The sequence below is a fragment of the Rosa rugosa genome, chromosome 2 (assembly GCF_958449725.1).
Source record: "Rosa rugosa chromosome 2, drRosRugo1.1, whole genome shotgun sequence".
NCBI classification, from domain to species: Eukaryota; Viridiplantae; Streptophyta; class Magnoliopsida; order Rosales; family Rosaceae; genus Rosa; species Rosa rugosa.
In genome coordinates, this window is record NC_084821.1 from 10699851 (window position 1) to 10722798 (window position 22948).

Here is a 22948-nt window from a genome sequence, read left to right on the forward strand (position 1 = left end):
CATCATTAGGGAAGACAATGGCGGCTCTAGGCTGACGGTGGACGGCGGCGGCGGTCTCACCTAATCCAGGAATCAATCTTTGATTCTTGCTTCATTTCGCTCAAAAGAATGGATGTCCGTGTGAAGTCTTTAGTATATGGATCATCATATCATGACCAGGATGTCCTAGTTGGTCATGCCAAAGCCAATATGTGTCAGAATCCAGAAGATCTTCTCTTATCACATTATTAGATCCAATAGGGTGAATTATAGTGACATAAAGTCTACTAGATTGACACATCAGCTTCTCTAAAATGCGCTTCCATCCGTAATCATTAGAGGTACTGCAAATGAACTCTTTTTCGTTCTCTGTATGCGTTTCTGCATGGAATCAGTTGGCTATGGTATCTTTAAAGCTCAATAAGGTTCAATTTGCCTTAGGAGCGTAGAGAGCTTCTGCGATAGTAATCAAGGTGCCATTTGGCAAGAGGAATTGAGTCATTCCATGTCCTTGAACCAATCCTAATGGCCCAGCCATCGTAGTCACAGAGGAATATGTAGGCAACATCTCCAAGAATAATTGCCTATGGCGGAGAATGGTGTGCGTAGTCGCACTATCCGCAAGACATTGCAATTCTTCAGAATCCATTCCTAAAAGAAAAGCTCAGAATTAAAATGGAGTCATAATGAAAAGAACTCATTTTATTCATAAGCCAATGAAATTACATCATTGTGTCTTTAACCAAAGAAAATCTAATCCAAGTACTAGTTAAGGCAAAACAATGGTAATCGTTTGACTTCTTTCGGTAACTCCAAAATAAATGTGACCTGATGAGTAGAGAGATGTCGGTGGAACAAGACTCGCTTAAGTACCACTAATCTCAAAACCTTCCTAGACATCACACTTACTTTGGATGAGCCTAGTTGAAGAAAAACTAAACCATTAGCATTTACTACAAAAACTATATGGCAAGTGCCTATTACATTTCTTGGGAAAAAAAAATTAAAAGACTTAAACAAAATCGTCAATCTCTTGATCTTGACCTTTGGAGTCTTCCACTCTCAGATCGAGATCACCATCTTGATCTTCTTGCTCCATGTAATTTGCTTCCTTTGCTTCACGATATATCCCATAAGTGTTTACAACATTCTGGGATGCATTACAAGCTTTTGCCCAATGTCCGGACGCTCCACATCGAAGACAAGCATCTTTATAGTCTGGTTCCCTTGATCAAGGCGCCTTTGGGGTGCGTTTAGGATGGCTATTAACCTTGGTGGCGTCACCACCATAACCAGAGGCTTTGTCTCCCTCTCTCTTCACACGTTGACCTCCACAGTTTCGTGCTCGCGTATCTTAGCGGTTATCTTCCTCTTGAGGATGAGAATATGGACCAGAACGTCCAGAATTATCTCTAGATTTAGGGTTTCACTCCTTGCGCCTTCCCTTAGGGGCACGACTATAATTAGATTCTAGAATAGACTTGGTTCCCACGGGTCTAGAGTTATAGTTCTTCACAAGGATGTTGAGATGCTTTTCAGCTACATTCATAGCTCCAATTAGCTTATGAAACCTTGTGATGCATGATGCATCCTGCATTGACATCAATCCGATAGTTCTTGGCAACCATCATTGTAGAGATGGGAAGATAGAGAGAGTCCTCTCGATCACCATCACATCAGTGATATTCTTTCCACAGAATTCCATCAAAGACTTAATGCGAAGGGCTTCTGAGTTGTAGTTAAGTACAGACTTAAAATCACAGGAGAGGAGATTGTTCCATCTTACTTCTAAATCAGGAAGCAAGGAGTCATGAACGTTGCCAAATCGCTCTTCGAGTTCGACCCACAGCTTTCTAGAGTCCTCCTCATTCAGGTACTCATTTTGGAGCGAGTCATTCATGTGACGTGTCATGAGAATAATGGCTTTTGCCTTGTTTGCTTCCATATATATTAGCTCTATTTGCTTCCAAAGTGGCAGCTTCTCTAGGAGTAGGCACGTTCTAACTAGGCAGAAGAATCGTATCCAGAATTCCTTAAGCCTTAAGATGCTGGCGGACATCACTAACCCACTTGTGATATCCAGAGCCTGTTGTCTCCAGTAGAGCAAAGTCCAACTTGTTTAGGTTACTCATCCTGAAAAACAACAAGAAAAGAGGGTTAGTTTCGGAGCGAAAAAGGCTACCACGAAAACAATAAAAATTTCTGAGCGTAGTAGCTCCCAAGAAATTAGGAATTTATTAGTGTCGTCGCTTCCAAGAAATTCGATTCCAAGAGGTATTGGATTAGATCGAAATAATGATGTGTTTGTGGTTGATGGTATCTTCTCAACAAACTCTAAGTTTGGAGGCCTCAACAAGCTCCAAGCTTGAAGATAGCACGACCCCCACAGTTCTGCTTAGGTCTCCCCTATGAAGAAGAAAGGTTGGAAGTCCACGAGAAAAAGAAGATGAATTGAAAGTACTGAAAGCGGGAACATTTACTAAAAATTACCTTGTTTTGAAGTCGCCGGAAAATTGGCAGGAAAACGGTCGTCGGAGGTGGCCGGAAGAAATAGCTGGTGGCCTGAGGTGAGGGTCGACGAGGAGTCAGTGAGGCTGCGCGGGAGCTGCTTCGTGCTTGCGTGCGCGGAGGCTTCTAGTTGGCGAGGCTAATATGTCGCTGGCGAGGCTAATTGGATGGGCTGGGGCGCGGGGGCTACTGCAAGGGTGCTGCCGGTGGCGAGGCTAACTGACGGCACAGGGGTGCGTGGGGCTGTCGCTGGCGAGGCTAATGCTAGGCACATGGGTGCGTGGGGCTGTCGCTGGCGAGGCGAATGCTAGGCACAAGGGTGCGTGGGGATGTCGGCAGCAAGGCTAACCTGCAGGCACAGGGGTGAGCGACTGGCGAGGCTAGCGGAGGCGAGGGGGGGGGGGGGTAGTGAGGCTAACCGGAAGGGCAAAGGGGCGTGCGCGAAGGCAGGCGAGGCTAGGTGAGCGAGGCTAACCTGAGCGGTTCAGGTTTTCTGACAGCCGCTTTGGGGCTTTTCCTGCTGGTTCTGGGGGATTCGCCGGTAGTTCTGGACTCCTAGGATCGAGGGCTTTGAGGTGTGCAATGGAGGTAACTAGGGTTTGAAGGCTACGATTTTAGGGTTTCAGGGTTAAGGTTCGTGTTGATAACGTGTTTTAGGGAATCGAAATTGTAAGTTATGTCTTTCATTGATAATAGGGGTCTCTTTATATAGAGGATTACAACTAGAGAATAATTAAGAGTCTTACAAGGAAATTGAATCATACATTGAATAAGATAGAACTAGAGAAAATAAAAAAGAAAGTTCTGGAAAAAAAAAAAAAACAGAATTCCAGAACTTCTTGATTTTTAGTGGGATTCTTTTTATTTTTTCTTTAGTTTCACTTTTCAGATTCTATTTAATTTAATTTCTTATATATTTTTTTAAAATTGAAATGACAAACTTATCGTTGCACATGAGGGAGTTTTTTGTCAAAATAGCATTGGGATCAACATTGATTAAATTGACAAACTACAAGGTGAAATTGAACATTTTTAAACCACAAGATTAATTTTGAACATCACCCCATATTACTGGAACCATTTATAATTTTTACTCATAAATAAAAAGAGGGACACCTTTTCCATAGATTTTTCTCATAAAAATGAAAAATTAAAATAGACAAACCTTGCCCAGTACCATTTGGTCTAGTGGCATAAGTCTCCCCTTCGTAAGTAGGGCTGCACACGGATTGGGTTGGATCGGTTTTGACTCTAAACCGTCTCTATACTAAAGTAAGCGGTTTAAGTATTTTGGACAACCGGTCATTAAAAAAAAAAGCTTAACCCTATCCAATTAAAGATGGTTTGGTTCGGTCGGTTAGGCGGTTTTAACCTATATTATATTAACATGCTATTTATGAAAAAAAATTCTAGTAAAATTCAATCTAAATAATAAAAATTATATTTAATAAGCATAATCTAAATTTAAAATACAATAATCAAATCCAAAACTAATATTCAAAAACCAAAATCTAGAATAGATTCAAAGTGATTGAATTATTTGATGGCTTAGCTATAAATACTAGCTTAATTAATATGGTAGTATTAAAGGTTAGAGAATGAGAAATTGAGATATGTGATATGAGATGATCAAATTAATCGTAGCAATTATATATTAGACTTCTAGGCCTTTGGGCATTGCATTCGATATGATAGTATATCATTTGAGAATAAAGTTATAATTGGATATTTAGAATTAACTTACTTAGAACAACTGGACAAATGAATATATATATATATATATAACACTTTTTCTTATTATATTTCAAACATACCGATCGGTTCGGCTTCCGCGGTTTAAGCAAAAGAGAAACCAAACCAACCCAATTCATAAATGGTTTGGTTCGGTATTGAACCGGCTTTCAATTTTTAAAGTTAAAAAACCTTAATTTACCGGTCGGTTTTGACCGGTTTGTACCGTGTTTTGCACACCCTTATTCGTAAGTGAGAGTTCGTGAGTTTGAATCACGATACACTAGTTATTGTATATGAGTTGTTGATGTGATAAAAAAGAAGAAAAAAAAAACAGACATTTTCCAACAAATTATTTCTCAGTTTAAACTTCTTTGTAAAAAAAAAAAAAAAAAAAAAAATTCTTGTAAAGTAAGATAAAAAGACACACAGTTTGCGATGAATACGCTGTACGCCACAAGCCTCTCATAGAAATATAAAAAAATAAAATGGATACACATTTACCAATAAATTAGCAAAATCCTCTTATCTCTCCACTATAAAGCGAACCTTCATCAAATTTTAAACTACATTTTTTTTTTTAGGGGAAAGACGACCAAATTATATTACTCAATCAAAGAGTACAATGAGAAGCCACAAAACTTCTAATATCAGGAGGGACAAACCCACTCCATGAAAGATTAACAGAAGAATGTAAAGCTAATTTAGCTAAATTATGGGCAGCCATATTAGCTTCACGATACACATGTCTCAAGGAAGAACCAACTAACATCCCAAGAGAAAAGTTGATGTCCTCAATAATACGAGCCAAGGATGAAGTCTCCTCCCCCTCAGCCTCAATAGCAGAAACTAAACTCTGACAATCTGACTCGAATATAATAGGAGAAAGATGTAACAGTACTGCCAGGGAACAAGCAGCCCTACAAGCCATGGCCTCAACCATATCTGGAGAGGCAACAGAGTTGACCTTAATACAAACTCCACCAACAATATCACCCATGGCATCTCGAAGAACCATTCCTAATCCACCAGATTTGGAGGAGAAATCAAAGGCTCCATCACAGTTGGCCTTAAGCCAGCTGGAAGGAGGCGGTGACCAAACTGCCCTACCCCTCAATGCAGTACGAGGTGTAGCCAAAGTAGATTGAAACAACATATCAAATGATCTAATCTAAAACTGTAAGTGAGACAACGAAACAAACTTATTTGACCACACTCTCAGATTACGCTCTTTCCAAACAAACATCCAGCTATAAGCAATAGAGCCACATTCTTTTTAGATAGAATATCAAAACAAGAGGCCAACCAAGTAATGATTGACGTACCTTCATTACAATCAATCTGAAGCACCCCATGCAGCTCAGGAAAAAGAAAGAGCAAGTCCTGAACGAACTGGCAATCCCTTGTGATGTGATTAATAGACTCATCATGATCATTACAAAACCAACAACCATCCTGAACAGAGACCCTTTTAGTACGCAATAAAGCAGTTGTGGGAAGGATAGAAGAACACACTTTCCACCAATGAACTTTAACCTTGCCCGGTATTTGAGCAAACCAAATCCGTTTCCAGAAAGAAGAGAGATTCTCCGAACTAGTAGCAACTTCTCCATAGTTATGAAGCTCCTCAAAAGCTAACACATAAGCACTCTTGGTAGAAAATCTACCTTTCTTATCATAATACCAGATAAGACGATCAGGGACATCCCTCTGACTAAGAGGTATAGATAAAATCAAATCAACATCATCAGCCACAAAATATTGATTAATAAGATCCAGGTTCCAATAAAAACCTGGGAGTAACAAATCATAAACTCGCTCCGGCCCATCCCCATGCCGGATAATAGGTAGAAAAGAAGAAGGCCTTGGAATCCATGGAGAACACCCCTACTGAGTGTTTGTTTAGCTGCATGGATACCCCTCCAACATGCAGAGGGAGATGAAGAAAGCCCACTAGACCAGAAATTTCCATCTAGGAAGTACTTAGCCTGATACAATCGAGCCAAAAGAGAATCCGGATTACGCACTATTCTCCAACCCTGCTTAGCCAAGAGAGCCAAATTATGTGCATATAAGTCGTGAAAACCCATGCCACTAACCTCCTTGGGTTGACATAGTCGGTCCCAAGATAGCCAATGAATCTTACGGTTTTCACCATTACTGCCCCACCAAAACTTGGCACATTTCTGATGCAATGAATCATAGAAATTCTTAGGTAATAAGAAGCATCTCATAGTATAAGAAGGAAGAGCCTGAGCCACTACCCGTACAAGAAGGTCCTTCCCTGCACGACTGAGTAACTTGCCTTGCCAACCCTCAAGTTTCTTATTTAAACTTTCCTGTAAATAAGCAAAGGTTTCAGTCTTGTTCCACCCCAGATAAGTAGGTAAGCCCAAATATTTTTCATGTTTATCCACTATAGCCACACCCAGTGAGTCTGCAATCTGTTGCTATAAAGAAGTGCACACTTTTTTACTAAAAACAATATTGCTCTTAGAAAAATTTACCTTCTGACATGATGCTAACTCATAATCCAGCAAGACTTCCTGGATCTGAGAACTCTCCTCCAAATTAGCCTTACCAAACAGAAGGCTATCATCTACAAACAAAAGGTGGTGGATAGTAGGAGCCTCGACGCAAATCTGAACTCCCTGAAGCTGTCCTTGAGAAACCTTATGCTCTAATAGAGCTGAAAAGACCTCAGTATCGAGCAGGAAAAGATATGGTGATAAGTAAGAAGCAAAAGAAGTAAATACAAACAAGTAAATCTCTACTAATATGAATGGAGGCCCTTTTTAAAGAATTCACTAAATTTTGAAGTGTCCATAATACCATTACAGAATATAATAATCAAACTAAGCCAATAAAATATAAATAAATAAAAGTGTAAAATTGAAAAAGTAATCAACCACCACAATTCTATGCCCCCTCAAGATATCACCCGTAAGAATTAAGAAAATGGTTACTTGTAGAAAAATAAAACAAAAAGGAAATATTCCCCTACCTCGAAGACTACAGAGCCCAGAACTAACTTGATATGCCAAGCCCAAAGCCGTTAGAAGCTCAAAGAAAAGGTCCATGCAGCCCATAAACTTTCTCACTCTGGGCACCACATAGTCGCACGAGCGTGCAAGTTCGAGCTGTAGTCTCTTTCTCTCTCTTTTACCAACTTTTGAGTTGTACCGACCAACCGCTACCTCCGGTGTGTGCATAGGATTAGAGAGGTCCCTGTCCTGAACTCACTTTTCTTTTGCTTACTCAACCCTCAAACCCATCACAGAGTCACGCAGATCCTTTTCTCTCAACCAACTCCACCTTTTCCGATTAATTTCCCAGTTCCTTTTCTTTTATGATTTTCAGACATTATATTTGGTAGAGAATGAAAAAAAGATCAAAACGCGGTGTGGAAAAAGATGGGTATATAAGGCAGATAGATTGGGAGCTCAGACCCGGTGGCATGCTTGTCCAAAAACGAGACACTGGGGATGCCTCTTCTGGACCTATGATCAAGATCAAGGTTTCTCATGATTCTTATTACCACGATGTCACTGTACATTGTCGATCAACTTTTGGTAATCATCTCATTCATTACTTTCTGGCTTTTTCGGTTTTTTATTCAAAGTTGTAGGCATTTCCTGAATTTTGGGATCAATTAATCCCTGTATTCAAATTGGGTTCTTTTTGTTTCATTGATGGAAAATCTGATGCCAATATGGTTGCTTTTATCGTTTAAATGTCTGAACGTTTCTTGGTACGAGAATTGCTGTACTTGATGATAAAGTGATAAAAGGTAAAACTGAAGTTCTTTTATCAAGAATCTGTATGCATGCATCATGCATAACTAGTTTTGAAAAATATGTATATACATTCCACTGTAGGAATTGGGTTATTTAAAGTTTGGTTCTTGAATTTTGCTAATCATGGTTTTTTTTTTTTTTGCTTTTTTTCTTTTAAAAACATGTATCATTTCTGAATTCTGATACACATTTTACTTCTAATTTTGGCCTTTTGCTTTACCATTTTTGTGTTGGACTTGGCATTTTGGATGTTATGTAATTGGATAGACTATGATACTTGTAGTTTAGCATTAAGCATTCCGGTACTTATATTCAATTTTGGTTAAATGAAAGGCGATCTGAAGAGAATTCTTGCAAATGAGACTGGATTAGAGCCAAAGGCGCAAAGGTTGTTGTATAGAGGAAAAGAGAAGGATGATGTTGAATGTTTGCACATCGCAGGTGTAAAAGATATGTCTAAGATTATGTTATTGGAAGACCCAGCTAGCAAAGAGAAGAAGCTTGAAGAAATGAACAAAAATCAAGGTATACTGAAAGCCTATGAAGAGGTTGCCAAAGTTAGAGCACAAGTTGACAAGCTCTCTCAAAAGGTTGCAATCTGCTGTTTGACTAAGTTCGTTTTGTGTATGGCATCCTATAAGCTAATTAATTTGTCAATAACTTTAGATTGAGAATATGGAGACAACACTATGCAATGGTACCAAGGTCGCAGATACGGAGATTGTGGTCTTAACAGAGTTGCTCATGGTGGAGTTGCTCAAATTGGATTCCATTGAGGCAGATGGAGAAGCAAAAGTACAGAGGCGGGTAGAGGTTGGTGATCATTTATTCTTTGAAAATATTAGCATCATGTTATTAATAGATTCCAAGTGTATGAAATTAGCAATATAGTTAGCTCATGACACAGGTGGTCTAGAACTGGAAAATTGGAGTATACTTCAGATATATCTTGAAGATTGTCTGCATAAGCCTTAGAAGTTAGAAGTGACTAGTTGAGATTTCATTTCAAAAGTTACTACGATTTTATATAGATTAATGGAGAATCACAATGTATATTTTTGTGATAGGTTCGTCGTGTACAAAGTTTCGTTGATACACTCGACAACCTAAAAGCAAGAAACTCTAATCCATTCAGCAAGAGTAGCAACTCTGTCTCAGTGACTACAAATTGGGAGAGTTTTGAATTGGGGGTTGGAAGCCTGCATGCCCCAACCCCATTGAAATCTTCTACCAAGATAACTCAAGATTGGGAATTGTTTGACTAAAGCTCAAGTTAAGCTGGTTTTGTATAAAGTTGGAAGGACATATATATACATCACGACTATGTATTGTTATAGGACCCAAACTTGTCAACTAATATTGATTGTTGATAGAGCTGGTTTGGTAGCAACTGAGGGAATGGCCTATCCTTGAACAATATATGTACCTGTATATATATTATATGGTTTTACTCTCTATTGCATAGCTGATAGCTTTAATGCCTCTCCATTATTTCTTGAGTGCAAGGCTGAATTTTCTTTGCTTGCTTGTGTTGTGCTTTTGGTCACTTTCAAATGTACACGATTCTTGCTATCAATGTATTCCAACTTAATTATTCTCCACCCTTCTTCACCGGGTATAACCCGAAAGCCTTTATCGGGTTTTCATACTTTTATAAGATAATTTATATAGTTTGAGAGTTGTAAAACACATCATAAGCAGTTAATATAAAAGCATACATTGAGAGAGCAAGATGATTGTATGAAAATACCAAAACTGTATTAAATTAGTTAATTACATCCATGAAGGCCTTATATGGAGTTTTGTTCCACCATGGTGTTGAAGAAGTTATGGTGAGCGGAAGTTTTTACTATTTTGAGAAATTGCTATAAATAGAAACTTTCCGAAAAAAATCTTCACAATTTCTCATTTCGGAAACTTTCCCGAAATATCAGAAAGTTCTCTCCATTGTCTCTCTTCCTCGGAAACCCTTTGACCCGACCGGAAACAATTGACCCGAACCGGACCCATTTTGCTTTTCCGGCATCTTCCAGCCTCGCCACCGGCACCATTGGATTCGTCTCGACTTCCTCTACCCATCTGTGGCAGTTTCTCCTATTAATTCTCGCCACAGACGACGGATCGAAGCACGACAGAACGACGGAACCCGACCTGGTTCTATCTCCGTTCTCTGGTGGCGACAAGGCTTGAAACCACTTTTGAGTTTTGTAGCCCTCTTCTCCAGCAAAGGTTCTCGTGTGGTGGCTCAGCCCGATTCTCACCATAGACGGCAAAATCGATGGTTGAAAGTTGACGGCCGAAAGCTTTCGAGCTTGATCCCAGCCGATCTAGGCCGAATCAGCCTTAGTGTCAGGTATGAAAATTGCTCCCCTTGATGTGATCTACGACGGAACCCGACCTGGTTCTATCTCCGTTCTCTGGTGGCGACAAGGCTTGAAACCACTTGAGTTTTGTAGCCCTCTTCTCCAGCAAAGGTTCTCGTGTGGTGGCTCAGCCCGATTCTCACCGTAGACGGCAGAATCGATGGTTGAAAGTTGACGGCTGAAAGCTTTCGAGCTTGATCCCAGCCGATCTAGGCCGAATCAGCCTTAGTGTCAGGTATGAAAATTGCTCCCCTTGATGTGATCTACAAGTTGGTTGGAGTGGATTTTGCATTATGTGAAGTTGGTTGGCGGCGCGTCCGGCCTCCCCAGGAGCTGATCTTGCTATGTTATCTTGTGTTCATCGATATGAACATGTGGATATATGTTGTGTTACCATTTCTCGATCGTTTGGACGAGTTGGATTATTTTCGGTTTCGGTTCATAGGATGTTCAATCCGTGAGGATCCAACCATTGGATCGTCCTTTTATTTGGGCGATTTGATCCTAAAAGTGTTCCGGAGACTTGGGTGGTTTCTGATGAAGTTTCATCTTGATTGGCGTAGTCTTCGGGTTATAGTTCACGTGTTTGAACTTAAATGCCTTTGTACTTTTGATAGGACCATAAAATTCGACAAATATAATGTGCAATCCTCTACATTTTTCTTAGCTATTTCCTTTAAAAAGTTTATTTTAACTCTGTTTTCTTTTTAAGTAGTTTGTGAAGCAATTAAAGAGAAAGAGGAGCCTAAATGGAGCAATGAAGCCATGAACCATGAAGTACTGATGCAGAGGACTAATTTTTATCACTCCTTTGGTCGGAAATTACAAGAAAAGTTCACAGAAATCGTTGTGCAAAACAGTTGTTGCAAAGCAAAAAACTGCAATTTCATAATCAGCTTTTTGGGAACAATTTTGGAGAGCATTTCTTGCATTCTTCCAAGCGCACTTTTGAAGAAAATGCCAGCATTCCTTCAAGATATGATGTTGTACTACAACTAGAGACAAATAACTTGTCAGAATCATCAACGAGATAGTAGGAAACGAGGTGCAAATTAGGCTTCTTGGGAGATCTTTTTCACGACTTAATTGAAGTTTTTCTAGAAAATAATTGATCATTCTAGAAGACATGATGCCATAGAGCATAGAGAAGTCGAGAACCATCCATAAACATGGCAATAGCAAGGCAAACCTGTAAGTATATTGGACTATCCCTATTCAACACATGACTTTCCCAAAGCCACAAGGAAATCAGAAAATGCAAAGCACTAGGAGAGTATCTCTCCTACATGTTCGGAGTCTTAAAGAGAATGGAAGAAATCTGCAAGATTGGATCATCAAGAGAAAATCAAGGAGAATCACTATCACTGATCTTGAATTAATGGTAGGATTCACTTCATATCATTTTTCATAAATCAAATTGATTTGTCTATTGAATAAATGGATCTGATATGCTTATCCTCTTCAAAAGGTTTTTGGCATGCATATCAAGTAGAGATCGGATTTACACAAAAATAGGAAGAATTGAATTCAGTTTTAAAACCTTACTTACATATCTTATTCCGTGGTGCAAAAAGATTTTTTGTTTGAGGGGGAGTCTTCATCTCTTATAAAAGGTTTTTGAACTGAAGTTAAGATGTAGAGTTTTTGATGCAAAAACTTGTTCTCTCTTGAACTACCTTTTTGTTCAAATCAGTTTCTGAAAACTCTCACTATTTGTTTCATGTTTTCTCTTGCATAATCTGTCATGCTCATAAATCATTCTCAAGATCAGTGATACGTTTGAGTGCAAGGAAGGATTGAAGATAGATTGCCTAAAATGTTGTGTTGATCTAGTTAGGAGTTAGAACAATTATAAATCAAGTTAGCATTTGTTGCTAAGTGAAAGTGTTTGTTATGAACAACACTACTTGTATATTGTAAACTCAATTGATTCATATTGGATTGATCTTTCGTGTTGGCTACGTTAAAAGCCACGCAGTGAAGTTTCCTCAGTGGAGAGGTTTACACTGCGTCAGCAATTTTCTGTGTCCTTCTTGATATAGTGATTTCATTGTTAAGCAGTTCTATTGATTATAGTACAATACTGTTCTATTTGGTACTTTCATTTGGCATCAGAGCAGGTTCTAGAAATTTCTAGTAGATCGCAGGGACGATGGAACAATATCGAGATAGGGCTGCTGGTGGATCTGTTAATAGTCCTCCATGGTTTGATGGAGGATGTGAAAAGTACACTCAAGGGAAGATATACATGAAATCATACTTGTATGCGCAAGATGAACATGTATGGAACATTGTGGAAAATGGCTGGAAGACGCCTATAATTCCAGCTAAAGGTGAAGGATCATCAGTCTCTATTCCTAAGCCACGGAAGGACTGGACTGATGTGGAGGTACGTGATCTTCAAGCTGATTTCAAAGCAAAAAATAGCATTTTCACTGCTCTCTCTGAACGTGAAAAGCTAAGGATCAGTCACTGCGACACTGCAAAACAAGCTTGGGATTTGCTACATACTACATATGAAGGAAACAAAAAGGTACGTGCACAAAAGCTACAAGGTCTAATTTATGAATTTGAAACTATGACCATGGGAGATGATGAAACTGTGGATGACTTCCATGGTAGAATTCTAAAAATTATAGGTCAATGTCGTAGTCTAGGTGCCCCTTTTGATGAAGATAAGGTTGTTAAGAAAATTCTTAGAGCCTTACCCGAAAAATTTCACTCTAAAGTCACTAGTATTGAGGATTCTTTTGACATTGATGAATACCCCTTGGATGAACTCATTGGAAATCCAAAAACTTATGAACTACGGATAAAACCTGAAAAGAAATCCAAAGGTGTGGCCTTCAAGGCTGTGAAAGAGACAGAAGAGGAAGATAAATCACTTGATCTTGCTCTTCTGACTAAAGAGTTCAAAAAGTTCCTTAGAAATAAGTCCTCTTCTCAAAATTTCAATGCTCCCAAGAAAATTTTTGTTAACAATGATAACAACGTTAAAGGGAATTTTAGAGCAAATAAACCTGGAAAAATAAAATGCTATGAATGTGGTGGCTACGGCCATATTTCTACTGATTGTGGTAATAGGAAGCATGGAAATAGCAACAACAAATCCCTTCTCTCGACATGGAGTGATGATGAACATCAAGAGGTCGAAAATGTAGCATTTGTGTCATCTCTTTCACTTGAATCTGAAAGTAATGAAGGATCCTCAGATGACGAGACTACTGTCCGCTGCAAACAACTCTATAAAGCATCAAAAGCCACATTACTCAAAAATGCAGATTTGGAAGATGAAATTGCGATGCTAAAGGCTAAGAATGAGAAGTTGGAGCTTATGTGGAGGACTTCTCAAAACACTTTGCAACAAGAAAGAAACAAGCTCAAAGACGAGCTACATAACTCACAAAGTGACGAAAGTCCTCAGACTTGGAAGATAGAATGTGCTGAAATGAAAAACAAAATCAAGATTCTTGAACTTGAGGTAAAAGGACAACATGCTTTAAACTTAAACCTGCTAACTGAAAATGAATCATTGCAGGAAGAACTGAAGTCCACTCAAGAGAAGTTCACAAAGTTTGAGATAAGTTCTAGAACTGCATCAAGGTTATTCAGCTCAAGAAAAGCCCACCATGATACTTTCGGACTTGGATATTCTGGAGAAAGCTCCAAAGGTACACGCTTTGTAAGAGAATCTAATCCAGGAGTGGAGTGATCCAATCACCAGGGTCATCAAGGACACTATCACAAAAGTTGACAAGGAACCAAAACCTTCTCAGAATGTCACTCAGGTAAGGATAAATCAGAGGATTCCAACTTATCATAACAGGTACTCAACCTTTGAGTCTTTTATTCCTACATGTCATCACTGTGGTAAACTGGGACATATTAGACCTAGATGTAATGAGAGACTTAAATCAATCCCTTCCTGTGAAGAAGATGTGTCTTTAAAATCTTTGCATTGTGAACTTAAAGAGCAGAAAGAGCTTATCAATAAATTGGCTGATTTGATCACTAAGGCAAACATGCAAACTAGAAATAAACCTGTCTGGATTAGAAAGAATTTGAATAATCATCATTCTAATCGCACTGATCCTACTGACTCTATTAATGATATCTGTCTCATGGCAAATGTAAGTACAGATAATCCTCCAACACATATTGAGGCAACCTGCCTGGTAGCACGTACTCACTGCTTTGGCAGATAAGCGAAAGGATTTCTGGTATGTGGACAGTGGTTGCTCTAGACACATGACTGGGGATAAAGCTTGGTTCACCTCGTTTGAAGATGAAAGCATTACTGGTTCAGTTACCTTTGGTGATGGAAGGAAAGCCAAAATTCTTGCACGAGGAACAGTCAATACTCCTGGAATTCCTAATCTCAAAAATGTTTTGTATGTTGAAGGTTTAACTGCCAATCTCATAAGTGTCAGTCACTTGGCTGATGATTATGAGGATGTTTGGTTCAATAAGCAAAGATGTGTGGTCCTTGATAAAAATGGTGAAAACATTATGGGAGGTAAGAGATCATTAGATAATTGTTATCACATTCAAGCTAATGAACCTCTAAATGTACATGCTTGCTTGTCTGTGAGATCTGCTGAAGAGACCTTCGAAATATGGCACAGAAGATTGGGACATGTGAACTATCAGGATCTACTCAAATTATCCACCAACCAGTGTGTCAGAGGTCTACCAGCACTAAGTGGTAAGACTGACAAGATATGTGGAGGATGCAAAACTGGAAAGCAAACCAAATCTCCTCATAAAACAATAAACTCTGCTACTACCACAAGAGTGTTGGAACTGCTGCATATGGACCTTATGGGACCAGCTCAAACAGAGAGCATTGGAGGTAAGAAATACATGCTTGTGATAGTTGATGACTTCTCCAGGTACACTTGGGTTAATTTCCTAAAAGATAAAGCTGAAACTTTTGAATCATTTAAGGGTTTAAACCAGAGAATGATAATTGAAAAACAGTCCACAAATATGTGTCTGGTAAGAGTAAGGTCTGATAATGGATCTGAATTTAAAAATGCTTCTTTTGCTAACTACTTCCACGAGTTAGGTGTTTCCCATGAATTTTCAGCCCCTATCACTCCACAGCAAAATGGTATAGTTGAGCACAAAAATAGAGTGTTGTTAGACATGGCAAGAGTAATGCTGCATTCTGCTGGTCTAAGCTCAAATTTCTGGGCTGAGGCAATTAGTACTGCTTGCTACACCATCAACAGAGTCTTTCTGAGACCTGGAACTGACCAAACAGCTTATGAGCCGTGGAAAGGTAAAAAAACCAAACATCAGCCACCTTCGTGTGTTTGGAAGCCTTTGCTATATATTGAGAGATCGAGAGCAACTCGGAAAATTTGATGCACGAAGTGATGATGGTATCTTCCTTGGATATTCTATTAATAGTCGGGCATATAGAGTTTATAAAAAACGAACTAGGATTGTTATGGAATCTATTAACGTGTCTATTGATGATTACAACATTAGACAGGAGGAAACTTTTTTCAGATACATCATCTCCTCTCAGCTCTGAATTAGAACACACATCAGCTACTAATGAACAGGAAGAGAATGCTGACAACATCTTCGAGCCAGCTCCTCAAATGAAAAGAGGGTTCAAGCAAGTCCAAAAAGATCACTCTCGTCAAGATATTATTGGACAAATCTCAGATGGTCTCAAAACAAGAAGCCAAGCTGCTCCACAGGTAAGTGTAAATGAGGTAAGTCAAGGTAATGCCTTACTTTGTTTTATCACAGCAAATCAAATCTCGATGAATATCATATCTCAGTGTGGGTTTGTTTCTCTAATTGAACCAAAGAATATCAAGGAAGCCCTACTAGATGATGACTGAATTAGTGCTATGCAAGAAGAATTAAATCAATTCACTAGGAATGATGTGTGGTACTTGGTACCAAGACCTAGAAACTGTAATGTAATAGGCACTAAATGGATCTTCATAAATAAAAGTGATGAAAAAGGAAATATAATCCGAAACAAAGCTAGGACAGTGGCACAGGGTTATTCACAGGTTGAAGGTCTTGATTTTGATGAAACCTTTGCCCCAGTTGCAAGATTAGAATCAGTGAGATTACTTTTGTCTGTAGCTTGTCACCTCAGGTTCAAACTATTTCAAATGGATGTCAAAACTGCCTTTCTGAATGGGGTGTTGCAGGAAGAAGTCTATGTGGAACAACCTCAAGGTTTCAAAGATCCACACAATCTGAATCATGTTTATAGACTCAAGAAAGCCTTGTATGGATTAAAGCAGGCTCCACGAGCCTGATATGAAAGACTTTCCACTCATCTGGTGGGAAAAGGGTACACAAGAGGGTCAATTGATAAAACATTATTTGTAAAACAAGTGAAAAATGATCTTATCATAGCTCAGGTGTATGTTGATGACATTGTCTTTGGCTCTACATCTAAATATCTTGTCACTGAATTTCAATCTGTCATGGAAAGTGAATTTGAAATTAGCATGTGTGGTGAGCTAACCTTTTTCCTTGGACTGCAAGTAAAGCAACTTGATGCAGGTATTTTTCTCTCTCAAACCAAATATGCTGAGAATCTCATCAAGAAATTTGGCCTTGAATCCAAGAAAGTGGTTAACAATCCCATGAGCACCACTACTAAGCTGAGCGAAGATCTGAATGGCAAATCAATCGATTCCACTCTCTATAGAAGCATGATTGGAAGTTTGTTGTATCTCACTGCTAGTCAACCTGATATTTCATACAGTGTGGGAGTTTGTGCTCGCTTTCAAGCAAATCCCAAAGAATTTCATCTGGAAGCTGTCAAGAGAATCATTCGCTATGTGTCAGGTACAGTTAACTGTGGCATTTTCTATACTTTCGACACTAACGTGGAAATTGCAGGATATTCTGACGCTGACTGGGCAGGAAACTTAAAGGATAGAAAAAGCACTTCAGGGGGATGTTTCTTCATTGGCAACAATCTGGTTGCCTGGCATAGCAAGAAATAAAACTGCATCTCTCTATCTACTGCAGAAGCTGAGTATGTTGCAGCTGGGAGTTGCTGCACGCAAATGCTTTGGATGAAGCAAATGCTTCATGATTATGGCATCTCTCAAGGTAAGTTGTCTATTTTCTGTGACAATACTAGTGCCATCAACATCACAAAGAATCTTGTTCAACACTCTCGAACAAAGCACATTGACCTTCGATATCACTTTATTAGGGATTTTGTTGAATAAAATATACTTGAGTTAAGCTTTGTGCCCACTGAGAGTCAACTTGCTGATCTGTTTACTAAGCCTCTTGACACTGCTAGGTTTGAGATGTTGAGAAATGCACTAGGGATCTGTTCTAAGCATTGCAGCACACGAATGTCTGTCCACTGTTGATTGAGAAAATTGTGATCTTAGTATACTTGGACCACTGTCACTAGTGAAATGCACATATATTCAGTTATGTATCCATTATTGCCATGCCTTATTCTGGACAAAAATTGTGTACTCATATTTGGTATCTTAATCAGTTGAATCATTTATGCACACTCACTTATAGCTTACGTGGTGGCATGTTCCATGTTTACTGTCAAGAGAGCATCAGTGAAGTCGGAGAACTAACTACCTTGCTCAGTTGAATCATTTATGCACACTCACTTATAGCTTACGTGGTGGCATGTTCCATGTTTACTGTCAAGAGAGCATCAGGAAACGATTATGTGATATAATTGCAGATTATGGGAATATATTTGTCTCTTCGTTTCCTTCTTTGATTGCCATCCGGTTGCACTTAATTTCCATAATGATTAAGCCTAAGTTGAGGGGGAGACGTTATTTGCATGCGTATATCTCGGAATAATAACTTGTCATAACTCCTCTCCCCCTTTGAGACGTTATCCCAACCGGTGTGTTCTTTGGTTTTCTCTAACCCTACTAGTTCCATATATATAGCCTCTCCTGTCTCTCTCAGATTTTACTCTTGTTTGTCTCAGTGTGCAGGTTCGTTCAAAAACTGTTTCTCTCACCATAGTTCGCACAAAGATCGATCACTACTCGACTTGGTGGACACCGGTGCCTTCCTCCTCCAGAGGAGGGCCGTCAGGCCGCTGCCAGAGCCGGCATCCTTCATCCCGGCATGCACCGTGAACGCAGCCGGAGTCCTCCTCTTCGCCCCTCTCCTTCTGGTGCACCTTCTGCTGTTCCTCCTCCTCCTGTTTCTCTGGATAGCCTTCGCGACACCATCTTGGTGGCTGACTGGCGGATTGCATGTCTCACTACCGATATGGACGACATGCACTCTCTTCTGGTTCGTACTCATCATGCCCTGACCAACCTCACCAAGGAGATCCGGAACATGCAGCGCCACCCTCCCAGGTTTGACGCTTCCGGCCCATCCATCGCAGTCCCGAAGGAAGTTGCACAGCAGGCGAGCTCGGATTCAATGGACAGCTAGGAGTTTGGGGACACTATAACCAAGCTTATGGAGGAGTTCGTTGGGCCTTCCCATTCAAAGGGGGAGAAGTAAACAACTTTTTAATTTTTGTTGTTATTTATGTTTCTGCATTTTAATTTCTGTTGAACAATATTTATTTTTGCTTTTTGGGTTGTAAGTGCATAAGCACAAACTATTTGGGATGCTTATTTTTACTATATTATGTAAGATCTATTTTGGCAACTTGGATCTTGAAAAGGATGGAAACTGATTCCTGATCCAAGAAGCAAATCTTTGTTTTCTGTAAAAACTAACATGCAGGAGTTCAAATCATGAAAAAGTCATGTGTTGAATGGGAATGCCCAAAGGGGGAGATTGTAAGTATATTGGACTATCCCTATTCAACACATGACTTTCCCAAAGCCATAAGGAAATCAGAAAATGCAAAGCACTAGGAGAGTATCTCTCCTACATGTTCGGAGTCTTAAAGAGAATGGAAGAAATCTGCAAGATTGGATCATCAAGAGAAAATCAAGGAGAATCACTATCACTGATCTTGAATTAATGGTAGGATTCACTTCATATCATTTTGCATAAATCAAATTGATTTGTCTATTGAATAAATGGATCTGATATGCTTATCCTCATCAAAAGGTTTTTGGCATGCATATCAAGTAGAGATCGGATTTACACAAAAATAGGAAGAATTGAATTCAGTTTTAAAACCTTACTTACATATCTTATTCCGTGGTGCAAAAAGATTTTTTGTTTGAGGGGGAGTCTTCATCTCTTATAAAAGGTTTTTGAACTGAAGTTAAGATGTAGAGTTTTTGATGCAAAAACTTGTTCTCTCTTGAACTACCTTTTTGTTCAAATCAGTTTCTGAAAACTCTCACTATTTGTTTCATGTTTTCTCTTGCATAATCTGTCATGCTCATAAATCATTCTCAAGATCAGTGATACGTTTGAGTGCAAGGAAGGATTGAAGATAGATTGCCTAAAATGTTGTGTTGATCTAGTTAGGAGTTCGAACAATTATAAATCAAGTTAGCATTTGTTGCTAAGTGAAAGTGTTTGTTATGAGCAACACTACTTGTATATTGTAAACTCAATTGATTCATATTGGATTGATCTTTCGTGTTGGCTACGTTAAAAGCCACGCAGTGAAGTTTCCTCAGTGGAGAGGTTTACACTGCGTCAGCAAATTTTCTGTGTCCTTCTTGATATAGTGATTTCATTGTTAAGCAGTTCTATTGATTATAGTACAATATTGTTCTATTTGGTACTTTCAAAACCTAGTTCAAGAAGGAAGCTTTAGAGACAAAAAACGAATCCTAGTCAAAACAGGGCAACAAGGCAGATTGCCAAGAATCTTCTTTGGACGGATTTCTTGTGCCTTTTTGGAAGGTCTATGATGCTAAAATTATCAAGGAGCGTCCTAGAAGAATTCCACAAGATTATGGCAAGATACAAAGGTTTGAAAGTAATTAAATTGCATGTGCACCAATCAAAGGAAACCTCAAGCAACTGAGGAAGGTTTGCAAAGCAAAATTGGAGAAGGAAACTAGGGCTGTGTATCTCCTATATAAAGAGCCTCTGCAATATGTTCAAGACCACTACACCCTTCACCTTCTCTTCTTTGACTCTTTCTTATTCCTCCGCCACCATATGTTTTTTTCTTCTTCTATTTTTATGTTTTATGCTGTGATTTTTAAGAAAATGTATCGCTAATTTACTTTTGTTAGGGGCGAGGATTGAAGTCCTAAGATATGTTTTTGACAATATTTTGATTCTTAGTTTCGAAACTACTTTGTTGTGAAATTGTTTATTTGGTTTTGGTTTATGGATATCTCTTACTTGTTTATATTTATGAACGCGTGCATAGAACATTAATGTTTCATTGTGACAACCTGAAATTCGTCGCAAAAGCTGGGCAAATATGAGGAAATTTCAGTTGTCGCACACGCTCTCGTCGGCAACAACCAATTTGTCGCATAAAGTAGGTATTTGTGAGAAATTGACAATTGTCGCCTATATAACACTATGGGGCACCAATTCCTGGTAAAATGTCAATTAGACAACGATTTCTATTAATTATCGGTTAATGTTTATGTGACAACTTTAACTTCCACACAAAAGATGAATTAGGCGACGAATTTTGCGGGTTATTGGTTAATGTTTATGTGACAAGTAGATTTCGTCACTAAAGACTGATTTAGCAATAATTTATGTGAGTTGTCAGTTAATGTTTATGTGACAACCTTAACTTCCTCGTTGAAAAACAATTGGGCGACAACTTTTACGGGTTGTCACTTAATGCTTATGTGGCAATTAGAACTTTCTCGCCAAAGACCAATTAAGCGACGACTTCTGTGAGTTGTTGGTTAATCTCCATGTGATAACTTTAATTTTCTCCCAAAAAAATAATTGTGCGACGACTTCTATGGGTTGTCGCTTAATGATTATGTGACAACTTGAACTTCCTCGCTAAAAATCAATTGAGCGACGATTTCTACCAATTGTCAGTTAATGTTTATGTGACAACTTGAATTTCCTCGCCGAAAATCAATTAGGCAATGACTTCTTTGAGTGGTAGGTTAATGTTTATGTGACAACTTTAATTTCCTCACAAAGACCAAATAGGCAACAACTTTTACAGGTTGTTGGTTAATGTTTAAGTGACAACTGAAACTTCCTCGCTGAAGAGTGATAAGACAACGACTTTTGTGAGTTGTCGGTTAATGTTTATGTGACGACTTTAACTTCATTGGAAAAGATTAATTAGGCGATGACTTATGCCGGTTGTCGCTAAATGTTTATGAGACAACTAGATTTTTGTCGCTGACAACCAATTAAGAGACGACATTTGTGAGTTGTCGGTAAATGTTTATCTTACAACTTTAACTTTCTCGCTGAAAACCAATTGGGTGACAACTTTAAGGGATGTCACTTTAATGTTTATGTGGCAACTTAAACTGCCTCGCTGAAAACCAATTAGGCGACGACTTTTGCTGGTTGTCGCTTAATGATTATGTGACAACTAGAACTTTCTCCCCAAAAACAAATTAGGTGACTACTTATATGAATTGTCATTTATTGTTACAACAACTTTAGACTAGGCCTCATCATATGGCCCTTGGGCCCAAAGCCCGCCCGGCCCGGCCCTTCTATTAGGGCTGGTCGGCCCGACCCTTTCTAAAATAGGGTAGGGTATGGGTCATACAAATGAAACCCGGCCCTACCCTACGGCCCAGCCTTATTGAGCCCGTAAGGCCTAGGCCCAACCCGACCCTAAAAGCCCGGCCCTAACCCAGCCCTAAAATTTATATTTTATTTTTGTTATTTTCTATTACATGTGTATAAAACTATAGAAGTATAAAATTTTTGATGATTATTTGAATCTGTCAATATATTAGAAAATAGATCTTTTAAATTGAGTCTGTCTGTTTGAGGCCCAGGTACGAAGCCCAACTCAAGTTTCCAATAGGGCAAAAGAAAAACCTAGAGATCAGTCGAGCATCTCTTCACTCTTCAGACAAACTAGGCCGCCTCTTTCTCAAAACCCTCTCTTCCTTCAGACAGCAAACCTATACCCCTCCGCCGCCAGTACAATCACCACCACCACCACCTCCAGCGGTTTTGGACCAGCAGACTGGTAGACTAGGTAGAGTTCGTTCCGGTGGGCTTGCGACGAGTCAAAGTTTGATTGGATGCCGTAAGCTGCGAAGGAATTAGGCTTTGGACTGAAGATCGATGAGGAGTAGACGGATTCTGACGCGAGCTGAGGCTGAGTAGGCGACGTCGTTTTGCATTCTCGGCTCGTGTCGTTGAAGTTTCCCGGTCATCGCTATGCATCTACCGCCGACGCACAAGGTGAGTACTTCCTTCCCGATTTTTGTTGTTCTGGGTTTGAATCTCTCTCTCTCTCTCTCTCTCTCAATCTCACACTTCTTCCATATCAAAACTTCTCAGAGCGAAAACAGAGAGACTAGAGATCTCCTCAGAGCTGTAAAAATTGTGACATCGGCGGTGGTCAATTATACACTTGGTGAGGTACTCATTCCCATACAGTCATACACTTGGTGATGTCGGTGATGTTATGTAATATGTATTGAGTATTTAAGTGTTTCAATATACTTTTTTGCATTTGTTGCGTTCACA

The 22948-nt window shown here is 39.2% G+C and overlaps 1 protein-coding gene across 2 annotated transcripts; it reads left to right on the plus strand.

The window, feature by feature from the left end:
* The first annotated feature begins 7370 nt into the window (after nucleotides 1-7370).
* LOC133732293 (BAG family molecular chaperone regulator 4-like) lies at nucleotides 7371-9472 on the plus strand. Of its 2 annotated transcripts, none has more exons than XM_062159817.1 (4): nucleotides 7371-7790; nucleotides 8457-8605; nucleotides 8682-8828; nucleotides 9083-9472. In XM_062159817.1, the coding sequence occupies exons 1-4, from the start codon at nucleotides 7598-7600 to the stop codon at nucleotides 9278-9280; spliced, it is 687 nt and encodes a 228-aa protein (XP_062015801.1). In that variant the 5' UTR covers nucleotides 7371-7597; the 3' UTR covers nucleotides 9281-9472. The 2 variants fall into 2 exon arrangements, with proteins under 2 accessions (XP_062015801.1, XP_062015800.1); XM_062159816.1 differs by having other exon boundaries at nucleotides 7377-7790; nucleotides 8349-8605.
* The last annotated feature ends 13476 nt before the right edge of the window (nucleotides 9473-22948 follow it).